The sequence below is a fragment of the Tachypleus tridentatus genome, chromosome 9 (genome assembly GCF_004210375.1).
Source record: "Tachypleus tridentatus isolate NWPU-2018 chromosome 9, ASM421037v1, whole genome shotgun sequence".
Classification (NCBI taxonomy): domain Eukaryota; kingdom Metazoa; phylum Arthropoda; class Merostomata; order Xiphosura; family Limulidae; genus Tachypleus; species Tachypleus tridentatus.
The window spans coordinates 99474912-99487773 of record NC_134833.1 but is presented as its reverse complement, the minus strand read 5'-3'; the positions used below and the strand labels follow the sequence as shown (position 1 = coordinate 99487773).

The 12862-nt window shown below is 31.5% G+C and overlaps 1 protein-coding gene across 1 annotated transcript in view; it reads left to right on the top strand.

Moving 5' to 3' along the window:
• Rep (Rab escort protein) overlaps positions 1-12862 on the top strand; it is an 84069-nt gene that overhangs the window by 20348 nt on the left and 50859 nt on the right. Inside the window, exons 3-4 of the mRNA XM_076456017.1 lie at positions 3663-3735; positions 9247-9383. Coding sequence (XP_076312132.1) covers positions 3663-3735; positions 9247-9383 — 210 coding nt within the window. The remainder of the gene's footprint in view (positions 1-3662; positions 3736-9246; positions 9384-12862) is intronic.

The window sequence follows — 12862 nt, the reverse complement described above, 5'->3', positions numbered from 1 at the left end:
CAGTAGAGTTTATGTAGGCACACACAACAGATTCATCATACCATAAACACACCATGCATATTGTCTTGCCAACATCTTGTGTAGGTGCTATGTTGGCAGTGTTCACATTCTGCCCATCCCTGTTCTCTCCTTCTATTTGCATTCTGGATAAAATGTGTACTGTTTAACTTATGCACCAGCCCCTCTACCAATTCAATGTATGATTTTAACAATTTTGTGCAAAGAGGAGTGATATTGCCTCAGAAGTTAACATTTTCTTAATATGAAAATGTATTTCCAATGGATACTTGCACATATTACACCCAACTTCCCTACTTCTGGTGCTTTTTTTTTTTTGTTGCCTTGTCTAGGTATGGACAAAGTTAAGTGTTTTCTGTTCAGTTTTGTGAAATTTCAATATTTTATAGTATAATGTGAATATAATATTATACAAATGATGTTGAAGTGTACCCTCACCTATTTAGTTTTTTTATATCTGGTGTTAAATACAAATACTTTTGATTCTAACACTTCATTCTGCACTTGCAACTGTACCAGTTAGAATATAATAAAAATACCTTTAGTACAATGGCATGACTTAGAAACCAGTGAGTGTTTTGTGATATTAATGTGTACAATTTTCATTGTACAAGTTAAAATCAAAGTACAAATATATAGACCTATTATACTAGTAAATGTAGATATTAATGTGCGAGACATTTGGTGTACAAATTTATGTTTTAAACAAAAAGATTGTAATTCTACTAGTAAATGCAGAGCAATCACAGACCATGTATTCTGATAAATTAAACATTACTTTCATCATATTTTTCCTTTCTTAATATATAATATATATTGTTCAAGATCACATGTGTATTAACATAAATCAGGGGTCTCTAAACTGTGTCCCACCAACAGTTTATTAAAATAATGTAATTTTGTAATACCATATTATAAAAATAAAACATAATAGAGCAAAAGCCAATCTAGTTGAGATATGGTCAATCAACTGTTCAATAAAATGTAGTAAAATGATATAATTATATCATTTCATTTTTAGTGATATGAAAATAAAATGTTATTAAGCAAAAGCCAATCTGTGTGCAATACACTTTTCTATTTGCTGAAAAACATCATATGATTTAGTATTACATCATCTCAGTTATCAATTGCAGTTCCCTGAAGCATGTTGTTTCTTCCCATTCCTGCCCCCTTGTATCTCCAGTGTGTGTTACTGAATGTTGTTGCTTACTTTATGTTTGTAGCTATTCCTAGTTATTATGTCAGGACAAAGAAAAAAGAGATAAGTTGACTCTGAATGTCATGTTTTAAAGAACAGTGGAGTGTAGAGTACTTCATTATTGAATTGTGTAACTAAATGTTCTGCTTAATGTGCAACGATACTCTGGCAGTGCTAAAAGAATACAACATTTGTAGACATTACCAAACTAAGCACTCATCAAACTATTCTTGGTTCATAGGAAAGCTGTGTTCAGACAAATTCAAAACCTGGAAACATAACTTCTCATCACAACAGTTTGTGTTTAAGTGGAAGAAAGCTGAGAATGAAGCTGCAACAAGAGCAAGTTTCTGTTTCACACCTGTTAACAAAGTGAGGAAAACTGTTTACCAATGGTGAGCTAATTAAATTATGTGTGAAGCAGCCAAAGAAATGTGCCCAGAAAAAATATACTTATTTAAACTCTTAGCCTTTCTGCAAAAACAGTTGCTTGTAGAGTTGAGGACATTAGAAGCAATGTGACTCAGCTGAAAGACAAGGCCAAAGAGCTAGAGTGCTTTTCCATTGCACTTGATGAGTCAACAGATGTCTGACTCTTTATAGTTGATGCTTATTCATGGAGTTAATATTAATTTTGAAGTTACTGAAGAATTAGCTTCTGTGTACAATATGCATGGAACAACAAAAAGGTCACAAAGTTGCTAACTCAGTGCAAGCTGGAATGGAAACATTTGAAGTGCATTACAACAGATGATGATGAAAATATGTGGTGCAGACAATGGTTTAGTTGGACAAACTTACAAAGCTATGGAAAGTGCAGGTTATTTCAATCCTGTGGTTCTTCACTGTATTCATCAGTAGGCACTGTGTGGAAAATATCTGAATATGTTGTGTGTCATGGAACCTGCAGTTTCAACAGTGAAAATCATTTACTCTCATGGACTTGATCATCATCAATTCTGTGAATTTTTGGCAGAAATAGAAGCAATACATCCCAACTTGCTTGATGACACTTCAGTTTCATAACGTAGCTGTGGGAATGTTATATTGCAATTTTTTGAGCTTAAAACTGAAATTAAAATTCTTAACTAAAAAGAACTGCCTTTGACCATTAGTCACAAACAGTGAATGGCTTTGGAAATTAGCTTTTTATGTAGACTTTACCATGTACCTGAATGAATTCAATCTTAGATTATAAGGTGAAACTGATCTTATCTGTGATGTGTACACTGAGGTGAAAGCATTTTAGCAAAAACTTAGTTCTTTTGAAGCCCCAGTTGAAGAGTTGTTTCATGCACTTTCCATGTTAAAAGTTCAAGCAAGAAGCAGGATTCCCATTCCCATACAGGTTTGCACAGTATATCATTTCTGGCCTGAAACTACAACAGTTCAAAGAGCATTTTTCTGATCTTGATGCGAGTTCAACAGAAATAAGGATCTTCCAAAACCCATTTGATTGTGTTATTGATCAACTGCCACCTGAAGTTTAAATGGAAGTGATAGATCTGCACTCCTACAATATGTTGAAGGACAAACATAAAGAAGGGAAGCTGATAGTTATATAAATGCCTTCCAAGTAATCAGTATATTCATTTAAAAATCTATGCTTGTGGATTCATTTCAGTTTTTGGCACTACCTATTTCTGTGAGAAGACATTTTCAAAGATGAAGTACATGAAATCTAGTAAGAGATCAGCCTTATCTGATGAGCATTTGCAATCACTTGATAATAAGGAGTACAAACTTTGAACCTCAATTAAGTGTAATTTTGTCTGAAAAGCATTGGTTTTATGCTTCTCATTAATGCTGAAAAAAGACAATTGTGCATCTTAAATATTTTCAGTATGTGCTCCTGTGTGAAATAAATTAGTGATATTGTATTCTGATTATGTATGCATCCCTGCATAATTTTACCATGACCTCCTCCATCCCACAAAGCCTAAAAATATTTACCTCTTGGCCCTTGTCCAAAAAGGTTTTGAGACCCCTGGCATAAGTTATTAACTACAGCCCTTGAATGTCATGATGCAACTTGTGTTGCTATTACCTCCTTAAATTTCCTATGCTGGTTTTTGCTTCATCAAGATGTAAAGTTAGGTGCAATATTTTTTCATCAAAGTCAATACTAGTTGTAAAATAAAGATTTAAAATGAGCTTACAATAACTGCAATTATTATTCATTTTTTTGGTGCTTAAACTAGCACAACATTCTTGCAAGCAGCTTTCACAATTATAATGATTTAGAAGTGTAGAAATTAACTAGTGTTGATAGGATTCCCTTAAAATTTAATTTTTGAATCTAATAAGCATCTACATATGAGGGGCTCCATTTTCTACCTATTTTTTTCTGCATGTTTTAGAAACTATTGATTTTTGTGGATACTTGTAAGTTATGTAATTTTCTGATTTGTAAATCATGATACAATTTTTTTCCTTTCAATAGAAATCATTACTATGGAGGAGGTTGGGCAAATTTCAACTTTGATCAGCTGACTGAATGGATAGAGAAACATAAGGCAAATATAAATTTCTGATCTGTTGTAATGTTCTGAACAAGGCATTTATGTTTAAAAAATCCTGCTATGATGTTTTACAATTGCACAACCAATATTATTAAGCATTTTCTATATTTCTAAAACAAAACTGAGATTATATAAAGTTCTTCTGTAATGTGGTTTCTCTTCTCTAAACACATTTTGCTCATGTGGGGGCACAATAAAGTTTGCTAATATCCAACCTTATTCAGACTTTCTTACCATCAAGTAAGTATCAGAAAAGCATAAATATTCATCTTATAAATTTAAAAATACTCTTTTTATAAAACTGTTAAGAATCAGAGTTGTTAATTTGATTTATTTATTCCCTTAATGCAGAATTACATGAACTTGTCAGTGTTAGAAAAAGTTTATTTCTCGCATTTTAATTATAAGAACCATTAATTCAGTAGTTTAAAGAATTACATTATTCTTAATTTCAATAGTTTTCAAAAACGTCATAATCTTATGCTTACGTTTAGTTTGTATAAGCACTTTTGTTTGTCACTAACAGCTACATGTATAAATGTGTACAACACTAAATGCTTTTGGAAGTATGCAAATTAAACCATAAGTTACACTTCAGTGATTCAGTAACTTGAATATTTTTCATCCTCTGATGATAATTAAACTTAACTTGGAATATTTAAAGCCATACATTATGCATACTGTTTTATCTTTTATATTACTGTGTCAAAATCTCCTATTATAATGTTATGCCAGTTATTATCAAAGTGAAAAAAAATTGACTTGAAGCTACTTTAAATGTTAATTTGTACATACATGTTGTATTTTTTAAGAAGTTATTTCTTCAATTAAAGTTTTGTCATTATTTTAAATTTTGGGAAAAATTTAAACTTGTATGCTGACACCTCAATTTATTTATTAAATACAGGCTTTCAAACTCATTTATGTGCTGCTTGTTGCAAGAGATAATTTGAATATGTCTTTTGGCTGATGAAAGCAAACACTTAATAAATAATGTATGTTGTGGAATTAACCCAGAAGTTTTGGTCAAATATCTCTCTTAATATGTGGATCTTAACTTTTATATATTTTATTTCAAAAGGAATTGCTGTCAAATATAAGATTCTAATTTTTTATTGGCCAATGGTTTATACATTCAATCACATGATTTTCTCTTTAGGTTTGCTGGAGTGAAATGAAATTAAATGGAAAATCATTTTTTATCCCTAAAATACATGGTCTGAATGTTGAATGTGATATTTTCTTTTTTGTCATACTGGATTAATAAGTTAATGTGAAAAGACAGTCTTAGTGAACTTAATAATACTTTCATAAGACTTGAAAGGCTCCAAAATAAGCCAATACCTTGTTTATCCATGGCATTAAAAAAAGACTAGTCCACAAGCAATTGACTACATCCTTAAAATCACTGTTTAACCAACAGACTACCAAGATCAGTCCACAGTAATTTTATGTTCTCAACAGTAGCTTCAAAACTGGTATTTTTTCTTATCAGTGTATTATTTGTTCTGATGAAGTTCAGTTCTGAAGTTAAGATACAACAATCTTGTTGTACATTTATAGTAAACACAAATTTTATAAGAAATGCAAAATTTCACTGAGTTAACTCAGTATTGTCAAGTATAATACACATCATGATATGTTTTGCATTTCTTTCCTGTAGAGGAAATGGGGAACTAGCTAGCTGTTAGGTTGAATTACTTGTTTAAATTGTCTTGCACTCAACTGAAATGCACATAAGTGGCTAACCTGTCTCTCAAAGATTTAATAACATTTTCTCTAATCCCTAAAGCAATGATATAAATTTAAAACTACATCTGCAAAAATAAAGGCACTTCAGTTACATGTGGCTGTTGCATATGGAAATTATAATGTTTATAATTTCAAACATTAAACTTGGCAGGTTTAAACTTCAACTTTTTATGAAATTATAATGAAAACTTTGCAGCTACTTCGGTATCAATTTTCAATCATTATCAGTAAATGTAACCTTTGAACGTAAGCAATCTTAGTTGTTAAAATGAAACTTTGAAATTAATATTATTGGCAAGTTTATTTTATAAAATTATGTTATCATTTAGCATGTTATATCACAAAGACTAATACATAAGTAGCTACATACATACTTTTCTGCAGAAACATGTATTTAGATTTTATATTATATTTAAAAAATTATGCTGATCACTTAACAGACCAGTTAAAAAAATAATTTCTCTTTTATGTACAATGCTTTCATGTTTATAAGCATTAAAGAAAAAGAGAGAAACTGATAATACAAATATCAAAACTTCTCTCAGTTAAATCACTGAAAATATATATCTCATGCTCACTATTATTTAAAACATCATAAAGAATCTGAAGACCAAAATTCAAGTTTACATACATCTCATTTAGCTTCAAGTACACACAAAGAAAACTAAGTTATCACCTGTTAAGCATTGTGTGAACCAAGCATGACATTACAGATTATGTAAATTATATACAAATCACATGAAACATTTCACTTTAAAGCCTTGGCAGTTGCAGCTCTTCACAGCTGTACTTTACACTTACTAAAGATGACCATTCAGTAAAGCTTATACATCTAATAGTTTAATATGTAAATCACTCAGTTCAATTTGTTTTTTTAAAGCACAGTGACAATCTAGAAAAACTAACTTGCATTACATAATCAAACTTTAATATTAGGTTATGAAATCACATATGTAAATATAAATTTTGTGTGTATAATAAATTTATTATAGTATGGAAGTGACCTACAATTAAGAGCATGCTTACATGGCAAATCCAGAAAACTCTTATGATCATTACTGAATATAGTCTAAACTTTTGCTGATAATCTCAGCAATATCACAGTTACAAGTTCCATTTATCCAGCAAGAAAAATACTAGAAGGTATGCCTAAATGTAATAGACAGGTGACTGCTTGCTGTGTTTCACTTACTTCAAACCTGATTTTGTGGATGAAGCGACTCCTGGCCCAGATAAAAGTGTGCAATACAGGACTGATATTGCATGGGCCTCTTAAAATGGCTGTACTTATAACCAGTCTTTTTCTGTCATAGTTTATGGGTTCCTGTGGAACACACATTATTTCAGATAAATCCTAACTTTCACACTCTTAAAGTTCATTCTTTCAGTGACTCTAACTTGATGGGCATAGATAGCTATAGTGCTGTGAAGAATATTTCATTTAATGCTTAAATTCATCATAACTGAATTTGACTGGTTTAATTTCATTTTTGCTGTAAGCAGCATTTAACTCAAATATTTTACAGTTGGTATCTTCTCTTGATCATGACAAAAATTAAATTTTCTACTGATAGTATTATCAAATAACCATCAATAAGTGAACAAACAGTAAACTGTATGAGTGCTTGCATAATCATGGGAGCTTATTTATTGTTGATCATGAGCTTCTCTGTCCATTGGAATATCTGTTGTTGTTTTTTTCTTTTGAACAAATGTTCATTTATAAATTAAAGATTTGGCAATCCTAACTTGCCTGAGCCATTTTAGATTCCAGGTCACAGTAGTAAACAGTATGGACAAATTACTTGTTGGTTTTCATGAGTTTTAATTAAGTTACTACTACAATAACTGGAGAAACACTAAGATGTAACTGGCAGTGAATGACTGAAGTCTGAAAAATGAGAGCTGAATTGTCTCAACATAAAAATAAACATGTTTTGGATTTAGAATTTAAGTTGTGAAAAGCTGCTTGTTGTTCTAATAGGAACTTTATCGTGGTTACACTTTACAATGCCAATTATCTTATTGGGATTTAATAATGTAATATGTAAATATTTAGGAAGATTATTTTGATAACAGGAGTAGGGTAGCAATGTATTAGTATTAGGTATTATAACTCAGTCCTGTTATTTGTGTTCTTGAGTTCAGTGTTTGTAACCAGTTTCAAATTCATCATGTGTCTGGTTGTACTCACTCAACTGATTGAGTCAAGTCAGTAAGGTGTTGTGATCCTCCAACCTTGACCTTAGTACTAATAACATGGTTAGCAGTCTAAAAACCAAATTCTAAACTTGAGAAATGATGAAATGTAAGCAGAACTTTGATCAAACCATGAATAACTTTCCAGCACCATGGATAACAAGGCAGAAAATGGTTGTAAAAAAAATATGAAGTTTCCTAAAGAATTGAAGAGAATCCAGAAACTCAATTTCACATAAATGCAGAACAGGATGTGAAGGTACAGTTCCACTCGAACACCTTGAAACTGATCAAAATGGAGCTTAAGACTATTACTTCTCTGAGCTGAATTTTTTTTCCCATCTACTTTTACTTTATATGGAAAACTGGAAACAACCATAAAGTAGAGACTTTGGCCAACTAAATTACTTTGCTATTGTGGCACTGATAGCTACTGAGAAAGTTGCCTGGTTTAAGGCTTACCATATCATTTTTCAGTGTTCTTGAATGAATATAAGAACCTTAAGTCCATGCATAAAATATCCATGACATTGCTTGTAATAAATTATATGTAGAATGAGGCTTTTCCAAGCCTTTTTTGGTCAAAACTAACTTGTATAATGCCATTAATAAGATGGATTGGATACATTGCTCCTGTTTCCTCTGATGCAAGATAGTCTGTATTTCTCAATGAAACCAAGGGGTAGAAGGAAAAGCCCCTTTTAAAAATTTAGAGTGCATCATCCTCTATTTAACCACATGTTATGTAAGAACATGCACTTATTGAGAACAAAGAATAAATTCAGAATAAATCTACTACTACAGAAAGAAATTTATAGTGTACTCCTGTACCATATGTGCATCTCACATAGTATTTGAAAGCAGTACAGAAGTGTGGCTAGGGGATTACAAATCTCTCTTGTGTGACTACTTTGATATATAAACTCTGCCTGATGAGCAGTGGTTCAAGCAAGGCTATGACTACATCAATCTCAATTATAAGGATATTATTAAACACAGCACACTTGCATGAGAAATTAAAAATGAATTTAAGTAAAAGAAAAATAATAGAGACCTAAAATGTTCTATGATTCACTACTTGCATTGCAACAGACTAATTTTAATGAATTTGTTGTTTATCAGTGTTGTTTAAGAGAACAAAGCAAATAAAGTAATAATTGTATGGTGATGATTGGAATGTAATATTTGTTTTGTTTAGATGTAAAATCATCTAATAAAGGATTGTTCATTTATGCCAAAATAGAAATGTTAGTTTTCATTTTAAGGCTTTAAATTTTCTTCTAATTTATTAAAGATGTTTGGTCTTCAGGTACCTTTGCCTCATTTTCTTCCCTTACAGGCAACAACTTGGAGCTGGCTGAGAACTGATGTCTCTGGATTTTTCAGCCTTTCTTCCTGTTGTCCATCCTCATGTTATATGAATATTTAATGTGACAATGTTACTATATATTAAAACTGTTATCTCCATAACAGGCCAAAGGAAAAATAAATGAAAATAATATTATATATGTTTAAAATGAAAATTACTAATATTGACATATTTTTCTTACATAGGTTGTACCACCAAATGAAACAACTACTTCATTGAATGATGAGAGATGGGCAGAATATTTAACAGAAGGAGAAACAGCAGTTCCCCTGCCCCAGTATCCCAATAACATTCAAAATGTTTCTTGCATTACATGCCTGAGGTATGGTATGGATAACTAGATGATTAAGGTAGTAAAGCCTGTAAAAGTTTTCAAAAACATAGTAATGTAAGGAAGATCTGAGTTGAATATTTTTGGTTTTCAGTTGCTTTGTTTTTTTATTTCCCACACAGATATTTAAAAAAGTAAGTTATCTTTAGAAGCATTTGACATTTCAGCTTCACAGTAATAAAACCATAGAATAGCATTGAAAGGCATAAACAGATTAAGTTATGCAGGAAATTTAAAAATTTCACTGAAACAATGCAGGTAGGTGAGGTAGAGAGTTATAGTGGTATTGTTTTCCTTTTCTTTCTGTTTTGACATTCAGGTAGTTTTTGGTGAGGGAGGAAAATGAAGCATTCTACAGTCTTTTGGCATTCTGTTTTGATGGATGTCTTATCATAGATGTTTTGCACTCTTTTGTTTAGTCCTTGGATTATATCACATTTTCTAGAGGCTGGATGGTAGGACTGGAAGTGTAGGTATCTATTTGTTTGGGTGACTTTTCTATATACAGTTATGATGATTTTTCTCTTTTGCTGATGGGTATGTTAATAAGTGGCAGGCTGTTTTGTACCTTTATTTCCATGCTGAAATAGATTCTTTTGTCTATAGAAGTAAGATGTTCTAGGAAGGCTAGTAGGTTTTCATGATCTTGGGGCCAAATAGCAAAGATGTCATTCAACATAATCTGGAAAATTCGATGTATGTCCAAGAAATTCAATGCAAGTGTCATCCAATGGTAATCTTACAAGACATTAAGATCCAATGAAAAAATATAAAAATGTCAATGAAATTCTATGTTCCTGCAACAAAATATACATTGGAGAAATGGGTCGAAGACTCACGACAAGAGTAAAATACTCATGAAAACACAAAATTCAGCCTTTGCAGAACACACAATGTCAACTGGACACAAAATGAACTGGGAAAAAAATAGGAATCATTAGCACAGAAAAATGTTTAAAGACAAAAATATTAAAGAATTATTTTACAATAACACAGTACTATATTTACTAAACAGTAATTCTAAATTAGAGATGAGTAATTTGTGGCCATTGAGCCTGGTATGGCCAGGTGATTAGGGCACTTGACTCACAATCTGAGGGTTGCTGGTTTGAAACCCACTCACACCAAACATGCTTGCCCTTTCAGCTATGGGGGCATTATTATGTGATGGTCAATCTTACCATTTGTTGGTAAAAGAGTAGCCAAAGAGTTGGCTGTATGTGAGAGGGGGGGGGATGACTAGCTGCCTTCATCTAGTCTTACACTGCTAAATTAGGGACTGCTAGCACAGATAGCCCACATATAGCTTTGTGTGAAATTCTAAATAAATAAACTGTGGTTACCATTGGTTGAATCTACAGGAAGTATTTCCAGCAATCGGAAACAGAGATAAAACAAACAACCAATCATAATATGCTCTCTACAATCCATCAGAATAGTATAGACTGACAACAGTTGTGTACACACTGACCTGAAGAGAAAAGGTGAACCACTTTCAAAACATTATCCTCATACAGCAGTTGCCATTTATTCCACTAAATTTCATCATGAATTCTCTGCTTAAACAATCTGTCAAAGAATGAAAGCTATTATATTAAGTATTTCTCCTAATGCTTTCTGAATAATAATGTGATATGATTCATTTGTACTTGTATTTCCAGGATTAAAACTTTTTAATTTATAAAGATAACTCTTTCAATCTGCACATTCTCATAATAGTAATTGTTCCACAAGCTAAGACTTGGTTTTTTCTGCTGATAGAAACGCATTTGGACTGAATAGATTATAAAAAAAACCAAAAAACTAATCTTTATGATCAAAATATCAAATAAACATTGAACTAGAACCAAAAAGGGTTTTAAGCTTCAACACTATCCTGTGTCTTTCAGTCAATTTGCAAAAAATCATTGAAGTTTTCCTTCTACATGTTAAATCCATGAACTTCTCATTTTTATGGAGGTCAGATAACTGTATACAGGTATGACCTTTAGTTATCACAGGTTAACTTTTAACCTAGCAGTTAACTTGGTTAATTGTAGCTGCTTTCATTATTTTTCATTGTCTTGTTGAATAGTCATTCCACTTGAACTAAACAGGTACTTCATGTTCAAGCTTTAACTTCTCAGTTTAAATTTGAAGTTGACAAAAGTTGTTTTACTAATATAGAAGAAGCAGCAAACACAATTTAAGATTAATATCTGAAATATTTAACAATATCTGCAATACATACATATCTCATATTGAAACAAATATTTTAAACTGAAATATTGTACTTATCTTTCTAAAATTGTTACTATTAGCTAATTACCCAGTTTATTATATTTCTGACATAACTTTTCTTACATCAAAAGATATGTTTCTTTTAATTTGTCAGATTGTGCATTTTATTTACTTAAATATATTTTTATGTTCTTTAGAACCTACTTTTCACATGTTTCAAGCATATATTTAATTTTACACAAAGTAAATGTTTTTGAAATATTTTCTACAGTTGTGGTTTGACATAGCAGGTTTACAAAAAGTGGTCCTCTGTGAACCACAAAACCAACATGTACAAAGGTCATTATCCATATGCAAGTGTTTGCTGGTGACAAATTACCAGTCAGTGCATCACAAAGGACTTGATCAACCTAAACTTCTAAATGGTAAACAAGTGTGAAAATGGCTAAGTATAGGAAGAGAAAGGCCATGTACTGGGCTAAGTTTGCTGTTTCACAGTGATGAAATGGGGTTTCCTGTACATACTGGTGGTAACTTTGTTATTTTGTCTCTTTACGTTCACATCTAAAAAGTGGATACAACTGTTAAGTACTATATCATGTAAAATTTATGACATTGGATTTCAGTGAGTTTCAGAATTCAATGAAATTGACTAGTGTCTCTTTCCCATGTTGCTATATACTTATCTTGACCAAATTTATGGTTTCTTGGTGTGTATGAATTTGTTTAGAAACTATGGAAATCATCGAAGCACATAACCTCTCACTAAACCATGACAATAACCCCTGCAACATCAGCCATTTTTAACAAGGGCTATTCAACATTCGTGTACTTAACTAGTCTTGACTTGTACCTGTCTGTCACCTGCTGACACCACTTCTGTCATATTTAGTCCCCATTGGACCAACAACAGTATATAAACCTTGCACTGCTTAGTATTGATCATACCTGAAGAAGACAGACCAATATTCTATTGAAACAAGTAGTAAGTTCTACCATCAATAAAACTTTTCCTTATGCTTATAAATTGTTGTTTCCTACCTATTATCATGAAGAATAAAAATGTTTGCTCATTGTGCAGTTTGTAGACTGCATCTGAATAATTTTTAATCATTTACTAAATACATATCTGAATTTTTTCAGTAAAATAATTTTTTCTGATAATTAATTGTATTTATTATAATTTTGTCACTGTCTTGTATTCACCAGTGTATGCATTACAAGTATTGAAAAATAATGCAAGATAAACT